General features: G+C 46.8%; 1 protein-coding gene across 2 annotated transcripts in view; it reads right to left on the bottom strand.

Annotated features, from left to right (window-relative positions):
• Window positions 1–20,563, bottom strand: part of TXLNG (taxilin gamma) — a 62,692-nt gene extending 42,129 nt beyond the window's left edge. For both annotated transcript variants that reach the window (XM_013985941.2, XM_003134955.6), the window contains exon 1: window positions 20,374–20,563. In XM_013985941.2, coding sequence (XP_013841395.1) covers window positions 20,374–20,475 — 102 coding nt within the window. In that variant the 5' untranslated portion in view covers window positions 20,476–20,563. The remainder of the gene's footprint in view (window positions 1–20,373) is intronic.

Genomic DNA, 20,766 nt, shown 5'->3' with positions numbered 1-20,766 from the left:
GTGAGCTGTGGTGTAGGTTGCAGAGGCGGCTTGGATCCTGCATTGCTGTGGTTGTGGTGTAGGCCGGCGGCTAGAGCTCCAATTCGACCCCTAGCCTGGGAACCTCCATATGCCGTGGGTGCGGCCCTAAAAAAGCAATAAATAAATAAATAAGGATAAAATGAACTTCTTTGCAGAACAAAAATTGACTCATAGACTTTGAAAAACTTACAGTTACCAAAGAAGACAGGTGTGGGGGGAGGGCTGGGAAGGGGGCAAGGTAACATTCTGGGGTGACGGGAATGCTGTATATCTTTTTTTTTTTTCATCTTTTGTCTTTTTAGGGCCACACCTGTGGCATCCATGGAGGTTCCCGAGCCGCATCTGCGACCTATACCACAGCTCACGGCAACGCCGGGTCCTTGACCCACTGAGCGAGGCCAGGGATCGAACCCGCAACCTCATGGTTCCTAGTCGGATTCGTTTCTGCTGTGCCACGACGGGAACTCCAATACTATATATCTTGATACGGGTCTGCATTCCAGAGCTGCAAGCATTTGTTAAAATGCAGCACATCCATACATAACATGGCTTCATCAGTGAAAGCACAGATAGACAGACAAATACAAAGACAAGGAGAAGAAACTGTCAATGACAGAACTTGGAGTTTACCAATATGGATGTTCATATCAAATTCTTTCAACTTTACTGTATGTTTATAATTTTTCAGAATAGTATACATCTAAGGACGACCTGACCCCCTTGCTGTACAGTGGGAAAATAAAAAAAAAATAAATAAATAAATTTAAAAATTTCAGAATAAAATGTTGGAAAAAAAGAAAAAGACAAAAAAACAAAACAAAAACATACTTCTTTGGCTTATTTTGTTTAAAAGAGCTTAAATTTTTTTTCTTTTTTTTTTTGTCTTTTCTAGGGCTGCACTCGCGGCATATGCAGGTTCCCAGTTAGGGGTCTAATTGGAGTTGTAGCCACTGGCCTACACCACAGCTCACAGCAACGCCGGATCCTTACTCCACTGAGCAAGGCCAGGGATCAAACCTGCAACCACATGGTTCCTAGTTGGATTCGTTAACCACTGAGCCAAGACGGAACTCCAGAGCTTAAATATTTTTAGTGATGGTTGTTCTTTTACCAAGACTAGTTTAAAGAAAAAACAAAAAAGCCAACACCCACATTCATTTCCTAATCATTTCCACTACCATCTGCTTAAATCAGCTTAGAGGCCTCGGGCGCAGGTGCTGAGAGCAGAGCTGCTCAGACCTCGGCCTGCAGAGGGAGCAGGGCAAGGCTGTGTACACGGATGCCTTGCCCAGGCCCAGGCCCTGAGTTTGCCTCTGCTTCCCAAACAGCCTGAGAAATTTACCAAGTAGATAAAAGGAACATTTAGATCCTACAAGCCCTGTTACCCCATATAACCTCCACTCCACGGAAAGGGAGGTTTTACTGCTCCCAGATAAGGAGAATGACACTTACTGAGGTGAAAATAACTTGCCCAAGATGATATTAAAGTCAGTAAAAAGCCACCCAAACTCAAAACCAGGAGTTCCTGTCGCGGCTCAGTGGTTAAGGAATCCGACTAATAACCATGAGGTTGCGGGTTCGATCCCTGGCCTTGCTCAGTGGGTTAAGGATCCAGCGTTGCTGTGAGCTGTGGTGTAGGTCGCAGACTCGGCTCAGATCTGGCGTTGCTGTGGCTCTGGCGTAGCCCGGCATCTAGAGCTCCCATTAGACCCCTAGCCTGGGAACCTCTACATGCCACGGGAAGCAGCCTTAGAAAAGGCAAAAAGACAAAAAAACAAAAAACAAAAACAAAAAAACCCAACTCAAAACCAGGCCTGCCAAATTGAAGAGCCTTTGTTCTTTTCATTACACTGCTCCCCCTCCCTCCACACATCAGCCTTGGAACATAAAGTCAAACATGCAGTTACACAAGAAATCTAAGACATTAAATATACCAGCATGAATTTAGGAAAACATGGGGAAAGAGCTGGAGAATTTTTAGTAGTAATTAACTCCGGGATTTAAGGAGGTGAGAAAAGACTAATGGGGGGGAATCTTTAAATAATTTTAAGCGATTATATTTAAGGCATTGAGAGTTTCTCTTTAACTTTTTTTGTGTCTTACGATTAAACCAACTTATGTCTAAAAACCCCTTCAACCCTACGTTTCTAATAATTTCCCTTGAGTCGTCAACTACGAACCTGAGTGCACATGCCTGGCTGACACTAGACCTCTCAGCAGGCACTGCACTCATGGCCTCATTTGGTTTTGAAATTATGAACCTCTTCCCTAAATGCTTCCAGTATTTTGAGGGGCTTTTACAACTTCCAAATACAAATTTTACAAACAAACCTAATATAAAAATGACTTTTTTCACATGCTTTATTACTTTTTAAAAATAGGTGGAGGGAGTTGATAATTCATTAGCAAGGTAGCTTTAACTTTATATATCACTTAAAATAGTTTATATACTAAGGCTATTTTAATCTTCCAAAGAATTATTCGGGATAGCAAGGTTTTCCACACAGCTAACACTTTTATCGATCACTCATCTCAAAATTGTTTAACCATTTTGGACCAAAGCCCTTAAAATATGTATTACATAACTCAATGCCTCCTTTTTTTTTTCTTTTTTCCTTTTTTGCTTTTAAGGGCCGCACCCACGGCAGATGGAAGTTCCCAGGTTAGGGGTCCAATCAGAGCTGCAGCTGCCGGCCCACAGCTCACAGCAACGCCGGATCCCTAACTCATTGAGCAAGGCCAGGGATCCTACCTGTGTCGCATGGATACTAGTCAGATTCGTTTCCACTGAGCCATGACAGGAACTCTTTTTTTTTTTTTTGGTCTTTTTGCCTTTTCTAGGGCTGCTTCCCAGGGCATATGGAGGTTCCCAGGCTAGGGGTCGAATCAGAGCTGTAGCCACCGGCCTACGCCAGAGCCACAGCAACTCGGGTCCGAGCTGCATCTGCGACCTACACCACAGCTCATGGCAACGCTGGATCCTTTACCCACTGAGCAAAGCCAGGAATCGAACCCGCAACCTCATGGTTCCTAGTTGGATTTGTTAACCACTGCGCCACGACGGGAACTCCAATAAATTCTTTTTTATTGCCCCAGGTTGGTGTTGTTTTCCTTGTAACACTTTTTTTCTTAAAATGTCATTACTGCATAGCTGATTTACAATGCTGTTAATTTCTGCTATACAGCAGTGATTCAGTTATACATACATGTATATATATAATTCCTCATATTCTTTTCCATGATGGTTTATTACAGGATATTGAGTATAGTCCCCTGTGCGGTACAATAGGACCCTGTTGTTTATCCATCCTAAGCATCTGCTAATCCCAAACTCTCACCCTGCCCCCCCACCCCACCCCCATTCCCCTTGGCAACCCTAAGTCTGTTCTCTATGTCTGTGAATTAGTTTCATAAATATGTTCACTGATAGTGTATTTTAGATTCCACATATAAGTGATATCATATGGTAAGACAATAAATTATTAATATTTCAAAATATAAACTCCTAAGGAAATTCCTGTGTGGCGCAGCAGGTTAAGCACCTGGCACTGGCACTGCAGTGGCTCAGGTTGCTGCTGCAGCAAGGTTTCAATCCCTGGCCTGGGCATTTCCACATACCACGGGTGCAGTCAAAAAATAAATAAACTCCCAAGGCGAGATCTTATTTTTACTTAGACATGAAATAAATACTTGCCTGAGACTTCCTAATTATACATCACTGTCTCCAGAAACAGACCACACAGACCCATGTATGGGAATTTACTGTATTAAAGATGGTGTCGGAGTTCCTGCTGTGGCGCAGTGGGTGATGAATCCAACTGCAGCAGCTTGGGTCCCTGCAGAGGTGCGGGTTCAATCCCCAGCCAGGCACACTGGGTTAAAGGATCTGTCATTGCTGCAGCTGTGGCTCAGATTCAATTCCTGGTCCAGGAACTTCAATATGCCACGGGTGTGGCCGTAGAAAGAAAAAGAAAACAGAAGATGGTGTCACTTCAAATTGGTAAAGGAAATAAATGATTTGCGCTATCTCCCAAGCCATTCTGGGGGTAGGGGTGGGGGGATATCCTATCTTACCCCTCCAGATATACCAAGATTGAAACATAAAAATGCAACACTACAAAGAACTAGAAGCATTCTAAGTAAAAAATTTTTTCATGGAGTTCCCGTCGTGATGCAGTAGAAACGAATCCGACTAGGAACCATGAGGTTAACGGGTTCGATCCCTGGCCTCGCTCAGTGGGTTAAGGATCCGGCCTTGCTGTGGCTGTGGTGTAGGCCGGCAGCTACAGCTCCGATTAGACCCCTAGCCTGGGAACCTCCATATGCCATGAGTGCAGCCCTAGAAAAGACAAAAGGATCAAAAAATAAATCTTTTTTTTCATAACCTTGGCATGGGAAAAGGACTTTTTAAGTAAAGCAGAAAAGGAATAAGCTATTTTATTTTTTAAAGGAGAAGAAGATCACCTTACTAAATATTAACTGAAAAGTTCAGATTAATCAAAAGACTAAGTTCATATGGGCTTCAAATGAGTCAGAGACCCAATTTTCAAAGGTCTGTGAACAAGCAGATCACAGTTAAAGAACTAAAAATGCCCACCACACAAAAACCTGTTCCACCTCATTTATAACTGGAGAAATACAGGAGTTCTCTTGTAGCACAGCAGGTTAGGGGTCCAGCATTGGCACTGCAGCAGTTTGGGTAACTGCTGTGATGTGGGTCTGATCCCTGGCCCAGGCCGCAGATGCGGCCCCCAAAATACCTAACTAGAGAAATACAAATAAAAATTAAAATCAAAGTAACACACTATCTTCTACTGACCAGATTTAAAAGGATTAAAAAAAACAAAAACAAAAACAAAAAAACCTTCATGTGGGCAAACAGGTCCCTCAGTACAATCCTGGGAAGTCTATACTGGTAGCATATTAGTTTTGCAGAGGTTATTTTGTAGCAGCTCATGTATGAATGCGCATTCACTTCTACTCTTGAGTCCACTGTAGTTTACCCCACAGATACTTTCACTCAAGGGCAAAGGCTACTCAGCAAACCACCACGTGTTATGATGGACAACCACCAGAATGTATACCAATGAAGAACTCGTTAAACAAATAATGGTCATTCATACAAAGTAAAAAGAGGCAGCTATTCAAAGGACTAAGGTAGAGCCATGTCAATACAAACAGATCTTCACTGTACAATTAAGGAGGAAAAAAAGAAACATCTAGGAGTTCCCACCGTGGTGTAGCAGGTTAAGAAGCTGACTGCAGGAGTTCCCGCTGTGGCACAATGAGACTGGCAGGATCTCTGCAGCACCAAGACGCGGGTTCGATCCTCAGCCCAGCACAGTGGGTTAAAAGGATCCAGAGTTGCCACAGCTATGGCACAGGACACAACTTCGGCTCAGATCTGATCCCTGGCCCAGGAACTCCATATGCCACAGGGCGGCCAGAAAAAAGACCGTTCAGGTCACTATGGAGGCACAGGTTCATTCTGTGGCTCAGTGGGTTCAAGAATACTGCTTTGCCACATCTGTGGCACAGGTATTACAACTACAGTTTGGATTCAGTCCTGGGCCCAGGAACTTCCATGTGCTTCGGATGCAGCCATAAAACTTAAAAGTACTAATTTTTTTAAAAGGGAGTTCCTGCTGTAGCACAGTGGGTTAATGTGCTACAATTACAGGATTCAATCCCTGGCCCAGCACAGCACCAAAGATTAAGGATGTGGTGTTGTTTCTTTTTTTCTTTTTTTTTTTTTTTTGGTCTTTTTGCCATTTCTTGGGCTGCTCTCGCGGCATATGGAGGGTCCCAGGCCAGGGGTCGAATCGGAGCTGTAGCCACCGGCCTACGCCAGAGCCACAGCAACGCAGGATCCGAGCCGCGTCTGCAACCTACACCACAGTCACGGCAACGCCGGATCGTTAACCCACTGAGCAAGGGCAGGGACCGAACCCGCAACCTCATGGTTCCTAGTCGGATTCGTTAACCACTGCGCCACGACGGGAACTCCTTTTTTCACTATTCTACCACACCCTAGGCTCAGAGTCTGAAGATGACAGGAAGTCTGTCTCAATTTCATGTCATCTCCCTTCCCCTTGCTCTATGGACCTCTGGGCCTGTCCCCTCAAATCTTTATACTACATATTCTACTGGATTATAACAGGAGTAGGATCTACTAAGCATGAATTTTTGTAGGCATTTTGATTTATTTCTTCTTAAAACAATTCTGAAAATTGAAATATCTCGTTTAAAGTTGGTTTCAAGGAGTTTCCATTGTGGCTTAGCAGTAATGAACCTGACCAATATCCATGAGGACGTGGGTTCGATCCCTGGTCCCACTCAGTGGGTTGAGTCTGGCGTTGCTTCGAGCTGTAGTGTTCGTCGCAGATGCGGCTCGGAGCCTGCATTGCTGTGCCTGTGGTGTAGGCTGGCAGGTTCAGCTCCAATTCCACCCCTAGCCTGGGAACCTCCACATGCCGTGGGAGCGGCCCTAGAAAAGGCAAAAAGACAAATAGATAAATAAATTAAAAAAAAGTTTAAAAACTTGAGACAGACACAATGTCTATCAATGAATGAACTGTTAAATAAAATATGGTAAAGGCACACCTCATTTTATTGTGCTTCGCTTTATCGTGCTTGACAGATAGTGCATCTTTCTATAATCTGAAGGTCTGTGGCAACCCTACGCTGTCAAATGGTGATTAGCATTTCTTAGCAATAACTATTATTTAACTAAGGTATGTACTTTTTTCACACCACACTATGCACACTTGACGGATTACAGTTTAGTGTAAACGTAACTTTTATATGCACTGAGAAACCAAAAACTTCGTCGGACTCACTTTACTGTGTTGCTGGCTTTAGTGCAGTGGTCTGGAACCAAACCTGCAATACGTCCAAGGTGCACCTGTATATGAGAACATTAGGATATTATCCAGCCTTAAAAAAGAAGAATTCTGACACAGGCTACAATGTGGATGAACCTTGAAGACATTCTGTTAAGTGAAAACAGCCAGACACAAAAGAGCACTGCATGGCTGTACCTGTGTGAAACACCTGGGGCAGTCAAATTCACAGACAAAGAAAACAGGATGGTGGATACCAAGGACGAGGGCCGCCAGGAGCAGAGTCCAGAGGGTTAGTCTGGGAAGACGGAAACGTTCTGGAGATGGACGGCGATGGAACTGGCACAACGCTGCTAACTTCTCATGGCCAATGAACTTGAATGGCCTAAAAATGCTTAAAAAGGTCAATTTTACGTTATGACTGTTTTACCACAGACAAAGAATCAAGATTTTGAACATTCGAGCCTTTAGCACATAAAACCTCACCTTACACTGGTCCTTAGGAATGAATGTAAAAACATTCCGGTTGCTATAGGACTGCTGACGTGCTCCATTAGCAAGATAAAGCAGGTGAGTCAGGGATAATTGGAATGCCACATTCCTCAGAACAGGTCTTAGGAAAAGGCTCAGGAAAAATAAGCCTATTCTCTTCCGACAGAAGAGTCTTGGGAAACATCAAACAAGAAAAAATAGATCCCATTTCTGATAAAGCTGGAGGACAGCGGTTCTCAAGTGCGGCCTGCGGACCCCTTCAGGTAGTCTGCAAGCTGAACAGCTATGTTCCTGATTACACTGAAACGGCACTTGCCTTCTGTGGCACTGACACCTGCACTGACGGTGCAAAAGCAGTAACGAGCAACACTGCTGGCTCCTTAGAACACATGGAGGCAGAGGCACCAACTAGATGAGGAGCCACACTTTCTGTCACTGCACCCTGCACTCGAGGCGGGGCGGAGGGGGCCCTTTTATCTAACAGTGCCCTTGAGACAGCAACAAAAAAGTCTTAATTAAGTCTCAACCCTCGAGTACTTTATCGTTTCCTATTCAGAAAGAACTTCGGCTACACAACGAAGGATGGTCGTGATCTTGAGGAAAAGCACGCATGCAGCTGTTAGAATGAGAAGTCCAACTAGAAGCTTTTTCATGAATTGCCTTGTTGTTTTTAAAAGAAAAGAAATAACAATCTATGGCTGTTTATTCAGACTTGGGTATTTGGCAGACATTTTCTCCTAAAGACACGAAGTGAGCCTGTCACTTCAAGGCAAACAATTTACAGTGTCTGTTGCCAAAGATAAAATGTGATATTCAAAAAAAAAAAATTAGGTTTTTTTTGGGGGGGGGGGCTGTGCCCACAGCATGCAGAAATTCTTGGGCCAGGGATCAAACCCATGTCACAGCAGCGATCCAAGCTGCTACAGTGACAACACCGGATCCTTAACCCACAGCACCACAGAACAACTCGTAATGTCATTTCAATATCATGAAACAACACATGCTCTGAGTTCCCACTGTGGCACCATTGGTTAACTATCTGGTATTGCCACAGCTGAGGCACAGGTCCGAGGTGTGCCTCAGATTCAATCCCTGGCCCCAGGAACTTCCATATGCCGTGAGCTGGCCAAAAATAAACAAGCCTTCCCCCCTGCCCCCCCAACACGCACACACAAGTGCTAACATTTGGAACATCAACACATTTCAGTAAACCAGTATTTTCCAAATGACTAATGGATGATGTTACAAAATGATGCATGGGGAAAACAACCATTCAAAGTGCAAAACAGACCCGTAGTTTTAAAGCAGTACAAAAACTTTGACAGGGTTTCAGGTCCCACCCTGGCAACACCTGAACTTCAACAACTACCACTTGCTGAGTTTTGATGTAGTATCAAAGAATTTCCGGAGTTTCCGTCGTGGCTCAGTGGTTAACGAATCCGACTAGGAACCATGAGGTTGTCGGTTCGATACCTGGCCTCGCTCAGTGGGTTAAGGATCTGGCACTGCCATGAGCTGTGATGTAGGTCGAAGATTCGGCTCGAATCTGGCATTGCTGTGGCTGTGGTGTAGGCCAGCAGCTACAGCTCCGATTCGACCCTTAGCCTGGGAATCTCCATATGCCACGGGTGCAGCCATAGAAAAGACAAAAAAAAAAAATTTCCACCATTACGTAAAAAGGCTATTTATTAAAATACTCCTCCCTGTTTCACCTGCATGTATGTGTGAGGCTAGACTGTGGTCTCATACTTCAACTACAGCAGCACATACTGCCGCGGTCGGGGTGCAGGAGCAGACTACAGAATTCAGCTCTCCTATTAAGCCCATCACTAGAGAAATCTGCAAAAACATAAAACAACGCCACTGTTCTCAATGCTTATTCTGGGAAATCAGTGATTTTTAACTTTAAAAACATTATTTACGTTACTGTGTCTTGGGCAGCTTGTGACATGGCCCCCAGTGATCCTCCTGGTATTCACGACCTTGTATAATCCCGTCCCCTTGAGGGGGAGCTGGACCTCGTGACTGCTTCTAATGAAGAAAGAATCTGGAAAAAGTGAGAGGACGGCACTTCTTTGATCACGTGACAAGACTGCACCCTCTCCTGCTCGTTCCGATGAAGCCAGCCCCCATGTGAGATGCCTACGGAAAGGTCCACTGGCAAGGAACCAAGGGAGGCCTCCAGCTGACAGCTCCCGAGGAACTGAGGCCCCAGTCCAACAACTCGGCGAGAAACCGATTCCTGCCACAACCCCTGCGATGAAGAGGATGCTGCCCGGTCGAGCCTCCAGATGACTGCAGCAGCCCACAAGACGCTGAAGCAGAGGCCTCAACTAAGCCGCTCCCCTCCCAAATTCCTGACCCACCGGGAGGGAGATGACAAAGGTTGTTTGGTTCAAGCACTAAGTTTGGGACAACATGTCCTACGGCAACAGACACCAGTACACCACCAGTTGATTTTTTAAATGAATAATAATTTTAAAATTTGTTTTAATTTCTAAAATATGGGAAACATTGTTAGACAGAACCCACATAAACCAAAAATCCCTTGGGGTTCTCAATAATTTTTAAGTGTGCAAAAAGATCCTGAAACCAAAATGTTTGAGAACGGCTGCGCTGGCTGAGGTGGCGCAGGGGTCGAGGGAGACTAGGAGGCCAGCCGAGTCACAGGACAGTCCGAGAGGGCTCCCCGACCTAGCAGACCCATCTCTAGGGAACATGCCCTGGGACCAGGCAGGAGGACAGCGAGGGGAGCGTCGTTTCCTTCTTGTTCAACTACACCTAACAAATCAGCCTCTTTCCCTCTGGGTCAGTATAATTCACAGGGGTGGGAGGGAGAACTGGTCTAAGCCCTCTCTGGAGTTGTGGTTCATTCAGAAGCCTCTCCTGGAGTTCCCGTTGTGGCGCAGTGGTTAACGAATCCGACTAGGAACCATGAGGTTGTGGGTTCGGTCCCTGCCCTTGCTCAGTGGGTTAACGATCCGGCGTTGCCGTGAGCTGTGGTGTAGGTTGCAGACGCGGCTCGGATCGCGCGTTGCTGTGGCTCTGGCATAGGCCAGTGGCTACAGCTCCGATTCGACCCCTAGCCTGGGAACCTCCATATGCCACGGGAGCGGCCCAAAGAAATAGCAAAAAGACAAAAAAAAAAAAAAAAAAGAAAAAAAAAGAAGCCTCTCCAACAGCACCTGATACATGGCCTCATTAATCCTCAGAACTATCTCAAAGCCAGGTAGGACGGACAAACAGCCTGAGCGACCAGCTAATTTTAAGTAATGTGTCCAGTCACGGGCCTAGGACGTGGAAAAGAGAGACTGATTTCTTACCTTTCAAATATTCCCCTGGAAGAACACGCTCTTCCAAGGACATGTTAAAAATGAACAAGGGTTGGAGTTCCATCGTGGCTCAGTGGTTAACGAACCCGACTAGGAACCATGAGGTTGCGGGTTCGGTCCCTGCCCTTGCTCAGTGGGTTAAGGATCCGGCGTTGCCATGAGCTGTGGTGTAGGCTGCAGACACAGCTTGGATTCCGCGTTGCTGTGGTTCTGGCGTAGGCCGGTGGCTACAGCTCCAATTCGACCCCTGGCCTGGGAACCTCCATATGCTATGGGAGCGGCCCAAGAAATGGCAAAGACAAAAAAAAAAAAAAAAAAAAAAAAAAAAGAATAAGGGTGATGGTCACACAACCGTGAATATACTACAAGCCAATGGACTGTGTGCTTTTAAGTGGATGAATGATAGGGTATATGATTTATACCTCAATAAAATCATGATACAAAAACTGAATGAATGTTCTGGAGCTGTCCCAACTCGAGGCAGCACAAGGCTCCCAAGTGACTTGTCACAGTATGTAGGAGGACAGGGGAGCACACGGAGGCATTAAACGAGGTAAGAAGCAGAGGGACAAGCCAGTGCTGAAGTTCAGATGAGGGCACTTGATTTCTCCCAATGGTGAAGAAGCCAAGGAGCCAATAGGTCCATGAGAGGCCCAGTTGGGATGCAGCTTCTCTGGCTTGGCGCTCCATCTAGAGGGTTTGTGCTAACACCCATCTCAGCCAGTGCACGTCATGTGCCTGTTAATCCGAGGATGATGGCAGTAGATTTCACATTAACTTCTATGGCCATTTCTTTTATTAAAACGAAGGGTACAAAAAAAAAAAAAAAAAAAAGAAAGAGCTCCTTTCGTGGCTCAGCGGTAACAAACCCGACTAGTATCCTTGAGGATGCAGGTTCGATCCCTGGCCTCGCTCAGTGGGTTAAGGATCTGGCATTGCCGTGGCTGTGGTGCAGGCCAGCAGCTGCAGCTCTGATTCGACCCCTAGCCTGGGAACTTCCATATGCCTCGGGTGCAGCCCTAAAAACACCAAAACAACAAAAAGCAAAAAAACAGGAAGGGTACTGGGCTCCATGATTTGCAAAAATCACTTCCAGTTCTAAAACTAATCCAGTGACTGTCAGTAATCTGAGATACCTGTATTAGCCTCAACACCTATCTAGGCAACAAAGGGATCAGGAATTAAGATTTTAATGCCCAAAGCTACTGAAATATGCTCAGGCCTGACCTATTTCTCAGAGGACCAGGGGCTGGGCTGCACACTTAGCATCTTCAAGCCAGGCTCCTGAGACGTAAAGCGGTCCTCAACCTTTACGGGTTACCTAAATGCAACATCCCTGCCCAGACTCTACGAGGTCAGCCTCACCAGCTCCTGGTGGATCAATCAGGATGCACCTTTGAAACAAGCCTTCTCTTTTTACTTGCCCTGCCTGCTTCACTCGACCACTTCGAGTTTTTGTTAACACTGTGTTGTGTAGACTTTAAAAGAGTTTTTTAAGAAAGGTCTCTCTAAACCCTCTTTCAATTCATCCAAGTGACACCTGGAGGTGCCTTTGGAGGGATTTACAGGGCAGCACACCTCCTAAATCACATCTCTTAAGATCAACCTAGAGACTAAGGGAGTGCAACAAAAGGTATTAAAGGTATAAGGCTCAACACTCCCCCAGTTCCCAGATTACAACAGCTTTCCTATACCCCCAGGGACCCCAGTGCACCCTCCATAATTTTGTCATTGTTTTGTTATCGCACAGCATATGGAAATTCGAGGGCCAGGGATTGAATCCAAGCCCCAAGTGCGACCTATTCCACAGCTGCAGCAACTCTGGATCCTAAAGACACTGCACCACAGCAGGAACTCCATAATTTGTTTTCATTAAGCAAAAACTATTACTCATTTTACCCACTACCACCAAGTTTTACTCATGTTCAACAAGGAGCACATTTTTATTTACTCTCCTCAAGAAATCGTTTAGGAGTTCCCTTTGTGGCACAGTGGAAATGAATCTGACTAGGAACCACGAGGTGGCGGGTTCGATCCCTGGCCTTGTTCAGTGGGTTAAGGATCCAGCATTGCAGTGAGCTGTGGTGTAGGTCGCAAACGCGGCTCGGATCTGGCGCTGCCGTGGCTCTGGCGTAGGCCGGCAGCTGTAGCTCACATTGGACCCCTAGCCTGGGAACCTCCATGTGCTTCGGGTGCGGCCCTAAAAAGCAAAAAAAAAAAAAAAAAAGCAATGTGTTTAGACAGCACAAGACACGTGGAATATGGGTAATGGCTTCGGAGCCCCAAGAGCTCGGCCTCTGAATACACCACTTACTACCTCCTGTCTGGCTGCGGGAGGTGAACCTCTCAGCTTCCTGATCTGTAAACTTACAGATGCACAGTACCTTCCTTCTAGAGTTGCTGAGAAGATTTATATTAAGGACTATACATTGCTACCATGCAGCAGAACTGTTTTCAAGATTTACATAAGGATGCATCTGCAAATTATGCACAATGCCTACATTCTCACTTTCAATACGGCCCACTTGTCAATCCAAAACTTCCTTAAAGATGTGCTGGTGGGAGTTCCCTGGAGGTCTAGTGGTTAGGACCTGGTGCTTTCACCACTGGCCTGGGTTCAATCCCTGGTCAGGACACTGAGATCCCACATTAAGCTGTTGCCTGCTGCGGCCAAAAAAACCCACACTACTAAGCTACTGGCACACCTTCCTCACCAAACCATTGGAACCATTCTACTCTGACCTGAGGAGGAAAAGAAGAAAAATGACGAAGTGAGAGTTCAGCAGTTTATTGCTCCTGGCAGACTACAGAGTGGGAAGTGGGGGATCATGGTGGTCAATTTGGGGACGTAACGGAAATGTAACAGAACGCAAATCAGCACCCTGAGCAACAGATGTTAATACAGTTATACAGCTGCCCACACAAGAGGACAACACTGGTCATTTTAGATGTCTTTTCCTCCAAGTAAGAAAATCTAAGTAGTTGTAAGTACCAAGAGAATTTCAACCAGGAAATAAACTGAATCGTAAAAATACATACTCAAGGTTCCAAACCTCAAAGGGTCACCTGACCTATTTTTATCCTCTTCTTGAAGTTCCCCACTTGGGGAAATTTGAAGCGCAGCTCATTCTCGATGCGAGTGAATACTATGTTAAACTTGTTTACTGCTTACACGCCTCACTGTCACACACACTATACTAACTACGAGTTACTGAAAACCACTTAAGAACCAAACAAAAAGGCAGCTGGGGGAAGGGGGAGGAAGAGGCAAAGGGATTTCTTTGGGATATTAGGTCCAAACTTCCTGGGGAAGCAGCAACTGTCCATGCAGTAGGGGCCATCAGCTGCGTTACCAACTACACAGTTATATACCAGCTCTAGCCAACTTCAACTCTGAGCTGTGTTATTTAATTTGAGCAAGGTTTGTTTTTTTGCGTTTTCTTTTTTGACTGAGCTTCAGGTGCCTTATCTGTATACTACGGATACCACCTACTCTGCCGAGGTCAGGAGACCTTAGAACTCGAGCACATTTTTAAGTGGCCAACATAATGCAGCCAACAGTTCCTTTGAAACACATCTCTCCGAAAAACTGTACAATCTAAACAGCACATCTGTTGAAAAGAAATCTCTTATAGTGACTCCTGTGAAGAATCCCACACAAAGGCAAACCACACTCTCTCGGTTTTATGGAATCTGGATTTGGCCTAAGCTTGTCTAGTCAAGACCAATATAAAGGACGGAAGATGACATAAACAATGCCTTCCAGTAACGTCATAAATAAATGTGGCATATTATGATCTATGAACTTGGTACTGCTAGAGGGACGTGGGGTATCTGGTCTGCTCTCATTACTGCTTCGCCCGTTTGCCTCTCCATGAAAATAAAATTTACCAAAGCCTGCTGACAGAATTAGATGACAGTGTGGTAAACAGATGATCACTTTAATTTTTATTCATGCCAGAAGAGTGGAAATTCATTATCAAGTCCACAAATGGCGAGAAAAACAAGATAATGAAATGGTTTCTTCCCACCCCATGCGCTGCGCCTCCCCCCATGCCTCCTCCTCTGGTCCACCGCGGAGAGATTCTGGGAAGAGGAAGGAAGACAAGGGTTGCAAGACAGCTTCACAGAGCAGCACCCTAAAGGCAAGAGCAATGGATCTTTCTTCTATGCTCCTCTCCAGACCAAGTAAAAGTCTGCATGCCCGGCACTGTGCTGAGGGTGTCACATCAACTCAGGCTTCACAACACTCCTATGTGGGAGGGATGAGCATCATCCCCACGTCACAGATGATGCAACTGAGGCACAGAGAGATGGCGAAACGTGCCCAAGGCTGCACGGCTAAGAGGTGGCAAAGGGCCGGGAGTCTTGACTCCAAATCCATCCTATTTGCCTACTACCATGCTACTTATTACTGTGGTGCAGATGAAAGGGCACTAGGTTTCAGACTCGGCTTCACCCCTTGGGCAAATCACTTGACCTTGCTGAGCAATTTATCATCCGTAAGTGAGGATAATGACAGCTGCCCAGCCTTCTCCAGAGCATCAGTGATGCTGACAGAGTTAATGCGTAAATATGCCATAAAAACTAGAGAGCACCATGTAAATGTAAGATTTCATTAATTTGAGCACAGGTTCCACGCACCTTTATCCTTCCCATTTTACCTAAAAAAACTAACCCACAGAGCCACCAGAGAACTTTAAAAAAAAAAAAAAAAAGTTTATTTTACTTATTTATTTTTTTTTGTCTTTTGTCTTTTTGCCATTTCTAAGGCCGCTCCCTCGGCATATGGAGGTTCCCAGGCTAGGGGTCGAATCGGAGATGTAGCCTCCAGCCTACGCCAGAGCCACAGCAACGAGGGATCCGAGCCGCGTCTGCAACCTACACCACAGCTCACGGCAACGCTGGATCGTTAACCCACTGAGCAAGGGCAGGGACCGAACCTGCAACCTCATGGTTCCTAGTCGCATTCGTTCACCACTGCACCAGGACGGGAACTCCTATTTTTTTTTCTTTTTATGGCTGCACCTGCAGCATGCAGAAGTTCCCAGGCTAGGGGTCAAATCTGAGCTGTAACTTGTGGCAACGCTAGATCCTTAATCCAATGGGTGAGGCCAGGGATCAAACCCACATCCTCATGGATACTAGTCAGGTTCTTAACGCGCTGAGCGTTAAGGCTGAGCCACAACAAGAACTCCTAAAAATAAGTTTAATAGTAGTGAAATAATTTGTAACACCCCCAAGCAAAATTCGAGGGAAAAAATACCAACCTTAAACATGCTGGAAAGGCAAAAACTACAGAGACAGTCAAAAAGATCGGTGGTGGCCAGTAGTTTGGGGGAGGAAGGGATGAAGAGAAGTTTTTCAGGCAGTGAACCTCTTCTGCGTGGTATAGTAATGGTAGAGACACGTCATCATACACCATCAAAACTCTTAGAATGTACAGCACCGCCAATGAACCCTAAGGCCAACTATGGACTTTAGTTACTAAGAGTGTATCAATATTGGCTCCAGTGTAACAAACGCTATCACACCATTGGAAGATATAAGTAATGGGGAAAAGGGTGTGATGTGAGGGGATAGATGGGAACTCGGCAATTAATGTTCAACTTTTCTGAAAAGCTAAAACTGCTCCAAAAAAATGAAGTCTATTAATTTTTCAAAACCTCAACCTGGAGTTCCCAGCGTGGCTCAGTGGCTGACGAATCTGACTAGCATCCACGAAGACACAGGTTTCCCTGGGTTAAGGATCAGGGTTGCCATGAGCTGTGGTGGAGGTGGAAGACATGGCTTGGATCCAGTGTTGCTGTGGCCGTGGCGTAGGCCGGCAGCGCCCATTAGACTTCTAGTCTGGGAATCTCCATATGCTACGAGTGTGGCCCTAAAAAGCAAAAAAACAAAAAATAAAAAAACCAAAAAAACAAAAAAACCTCAACCTGGAGTTCCCATCGTGGCTCAGTGGTTAATGAGCCCGACGAGTATTCATGAGGACGTGGGTTCGATCCCTGGCCCGCTCAGTGGGTTAAGGATCCAGTGCTGCTGTGAGCTGTGGCGTAGGCCGGTGGCTACAGCTCTGTTTAGATTCCTAGCCTGGGAACCTCCATATGCCACAGGTGTGGCCCTAAAAAGACAAAAAAAAAAACCCTCAACCTTATAGGAGTTCCCTCGTGGCACAGAAGGCTAAGGATCCAGCACTGACACTGCAGTGGCCTGGATCACTGCTGTGGCTCAAGTCTGATCCCTAGCCAGGGAACTTCCACATACCTCACCAGCGTGGCAAAAAACAAAACAAAACTAAACAAACAAGAGAACCAAAAAACCTCAACCTTATAAAAAAACAAATTCTACACAGGGATATAGGAAAGACTATGAATGAGCTTGGTATTCTAAAAAATGTCTGGAACACTTGACAAAGTAATATCCCTTTTTATTTTTATTTATTTTTTCTTTTTAGTACTGCACCTGCAGCTATCCCTTCTTTTCAGACCGGTGCTGTCCAACAGAACTTTATGTGATGTGTAATGACGGAAATATTCTAAATTTGCTCCAGTACAGTAGCTACTAGCCATATGGCTACTGAAAACTTGAAGTGTGGCTACTATACTGAAGAATTTTTAATGTAACTTAATTTTAATTAACATTTAAATAGCCAGAGACTGCTAATGGCTATCACATTAGCAGTTTTATTTTTTATTTATTTATTTTTGGCCACCCATCGGCATACGGAGTTCCCGGACGAGATCAGATCCCAGACAGAGACACGACCTAACCCACAGGTGCAGCAACACCGAATTCTCAACCCACTGTGGCGGGCCGAGGATCGAACCTGTGTCCTAGCGCTCCCAAGATGCCGCCGATCCCATTGCACCACAGTGAGAATTCCCATGAGCACAGGTTTAGAAGATTCAAGAGACCCTTAGGGTGAGTTGTTCTCCGGTGGCTCAGTGGATTAAGGCTCCCGTGATGTCACTGCTGTGGTACAAGATCAATCCCTGGCCTGGGAACTGCCACATGCCACAGGCAAGGCCAAAAACAAAACAAAACAAAAACAAGAGAGAGAGAGATTCGTAGAAATGCAGTGGAATACTAACTTTAAGAAAGTTACCTTAAGAAACCATTCAAATGGCTGGAGTTATGAAACAATACCACAGAGAGCGGAGGCCCAGAATGACTAGATGGTCAGGACAACCAGGAAGCAACAAAGCCCATCTCCATTTTTTCTCCCTTTAAGTCCCATAATGTAACACAAAAGTGACAGAAGGGTCACTGTTCCTTAAACTCCTTCAACATTTTCAAAACCACCCAATGAGTTAAATATCATTTCTGCGTCCTGAGAAATAGGGCAGAGGTCAAGTTAGAATTAGGAATATGTTTTCAAGCTAGCAGCCCAGAGGAAATAAAAAAACGAAAGGTCCTAAGGAAAGAACTTAAAAGTGACTTACGCAAATAGGAGATATTCAACCAATTTTTTAATGAAAATTCAAAAACTCATATTGAACCATGCATTTTAATTCCATGTCAGAGTCAAGTGGAAATCAAAAGGAAAAAAGAGGCCCAGAGAAGCCCGAGCAAAGAGGAAAGGTGTCTGAGATAAGTAAACAAAAATGAGGGAGTTCCTGTCGTTGTGCAGTGGTTAACGAATCGACTAGGAATCATGAGGTTGCGGGTTCGATCCCTGGCCTCGCTCAGTGGGTTAAGGATCTGGCATTGCTGTGACCTGTGGTGTAGGTCGCAAATGCAGCTCGGATCTGGCGTTGCTGTGGCTGTGGTGTAGGCCGGTGGCTACAGCTCCGATTAGACCCCTAGCCTGGGAACCTCCATATTCCACGGGAGCGGCCCTAGAAAAGGCAAAAAGACAAACACACACACACACACACACAAACACAAAAACACAAAAAACAAAAATGAGACAGTAGACACACAGGACTATTCTTATCCAGCTGTTCACCAGAGCACTGCCTCAAAGGGTCATTACCATTTAAAATGCTGGCTGATTAAACCTCAGTTCCTAATTCAGACTTTTTGTCCTTATCCTTGCGGCATAAAAAGGAACTTACGCCCTCAATTGCAGCAGCTTTTTATCAGAGTTCTCCCCTGGGGGAACCTATGAAATCAAACACTGAGATTGGCTCCCCACCCTCAGGGAATAAATAAGTGAGGTGTCCAAAGTGACAGTGTTGAATCCCTAGAGTACGTTCCGTCCACGGCTTTTTTTTCAGTCCTGCAAGTGCTGGATCTTTCTTTTAGAGCACAAAGAGGGAAAGAAAGAGAGGTAATTGAGAGGCAGTAACACCCTCATGCAGAGAGGTGAAAACACCCGACCTTAGAAACAGCTCCCCCCCTCAAGCTAGTTCTTGACACTCTGCAGAGGTAAGCCGAACCTTTGTTCTCCTTTTTCAAGTACACAAATCGCATTAGGAAAATATTATTTCGTAATTTTCTACAGGAGCAATCTTTGAGTACTCAAATGCGTAATTAAGTAACACGAAATAGCCCCGAGTGATAAAGCAGGACGTCCAACAAGTTGAACATTTCAATCTGCTCAACTCCAAGGAAAGAGACTTCCACCTTTCCATCTTTACAGCCCTTCTTCCACCTTTCTAGTCCTTTTCCCCGCATTTCTCTATTCCTGGGCCCTGACAGCCCTGTACCCCGTTTGTTGTGCAATCTTTTTTGAACTCCACCCACTGACTCCAGAACAAGTGGAATTCTCTCGTTCTGAAGGTCTTGATTTTCCTGTATCCAGGGAGTCACCGAAAGCTCCTTGACGTGAGTCAAGTAAGGCAAGGGAAACGGTCCAGACTGACTCCCAGATTAAGAGACCAAAGGCCAAGGTAGGGGACGCGCTCGAGTTTTCACCCATCAAATAAAAAAAGAAAAAAAAGGCCGGGGGGGGGAGGGAATATCGAGAAGAGGGAATGAGGGCTTGATTGGGAAGATCAGCTCTCCGCGATGCTGCTCCCAACTCTGTGGGACCCAGGTCCGCCAACATCCCGTCCCCAAGGGCCGCCCCACGTGCAGCCAAATCCGTGGAGCCCAGAGACGAGCCCCAGGGCCTGGGTCCCGCGGGCCGAGCGGCCCGGCTCGCCAGCCCGCGCAGTGGCGGGGAGCGCGGGGTGGAGGGGGGCGGGTAAAGGGGGGCGCAGTGCAGCCCCGGCTCCCGCGCGGTTATCTTACTGCGCAACAGCCTCAACCGCGCCGCCGGGGCGCAACCCCGCAGCACGCCCTGCGCACCTGCCCCGCGCGAGGAGGGCCGGCCCGTGACCCCGGGCAGCTCCCCGACGGCGGCGCCCAGCGCTGGGAACACGGCAAGCATGTGGAGGGCGGCGGCTGGGAGCGGGAACACCTGGCGCCCGGGGCCCCGCGGCGCCGGCCGCACGTGGCTGTCACACCTGGCGCGCCCCCGCCAAACACCCCTTCCCCCTCCCACCAGGCTTCGCCCCCCTGCCCTCCTCCCGCCTCCGCCGCGCGCGCGCGCCTCCAAACCCCAACCATGGCCCCCTCCCACATCCATCCTGGTCCCACTCCTCCCACCTGCTCCCACTGCCGTCACCCCCGAGAGGGAAGAGGGCCGGATGTTCGTCCCGTGGCTAGAGGTAACCCGCGAGTGTGAAGAGGTGGACCCCAGTTCGCTAGCCCCAGCACTCCCCCGACCCGGCAACAAGGCGGGCGCCCCCCAGACTGACTTTCTGCCGCGGGCTGCGTCGCCGTCCGCCCCGTCCGGCCTCAATCGCCTCCTCGACGCCGCCGCCTCTTCCCCGCGCTGCCTCTTCTACCCGCGTCGCCATGAGGTGACGGCAGCAGCCAAACAAGCGGCCCGACAAGGGGCACGGAACCTCGCAGGGCCTCGCTCCCCGCCCCTGAACCCCTCCGCCAACCGCCGTTTGCAGGACTCCTCACGTGACCGGAGGAGGTTGGCCCCCGAGGGGACTGAGCAGAATGGGGGTGGGGAACATTGGAGCCTGGGCCGGGCTTCTGCAGGGCCGAAGGGCGAACGGAGGCCGCGCGAGTCTGCGCGAACGAAAAAAGGGACTCTAGGACGGACTACAAGTCCCGGCAGGCTGCGCGGCCACGGCTCT

The sequence above is a fragment of the Sus scrofa genome, chromosome X (assembly GCF_000003025.6).
Source record: "Sus scrofa isolate TJ Tabasco breed Duroc chromosome X, Sscrofa11.1, whole genome shotgun sequence".
In the NCBI taxonomy this organism is placed as follows: Eukaryota; Metazoa; Chordata; class Mammalia; order Artiodactyla; family Suidae; genus Sus; species Sus scrofa.
The sequence above is the reverse complement of the archived record's forward strand: the minus strand, read 5'-3'. Positions and strand labels throughout refer to the sequence as shown.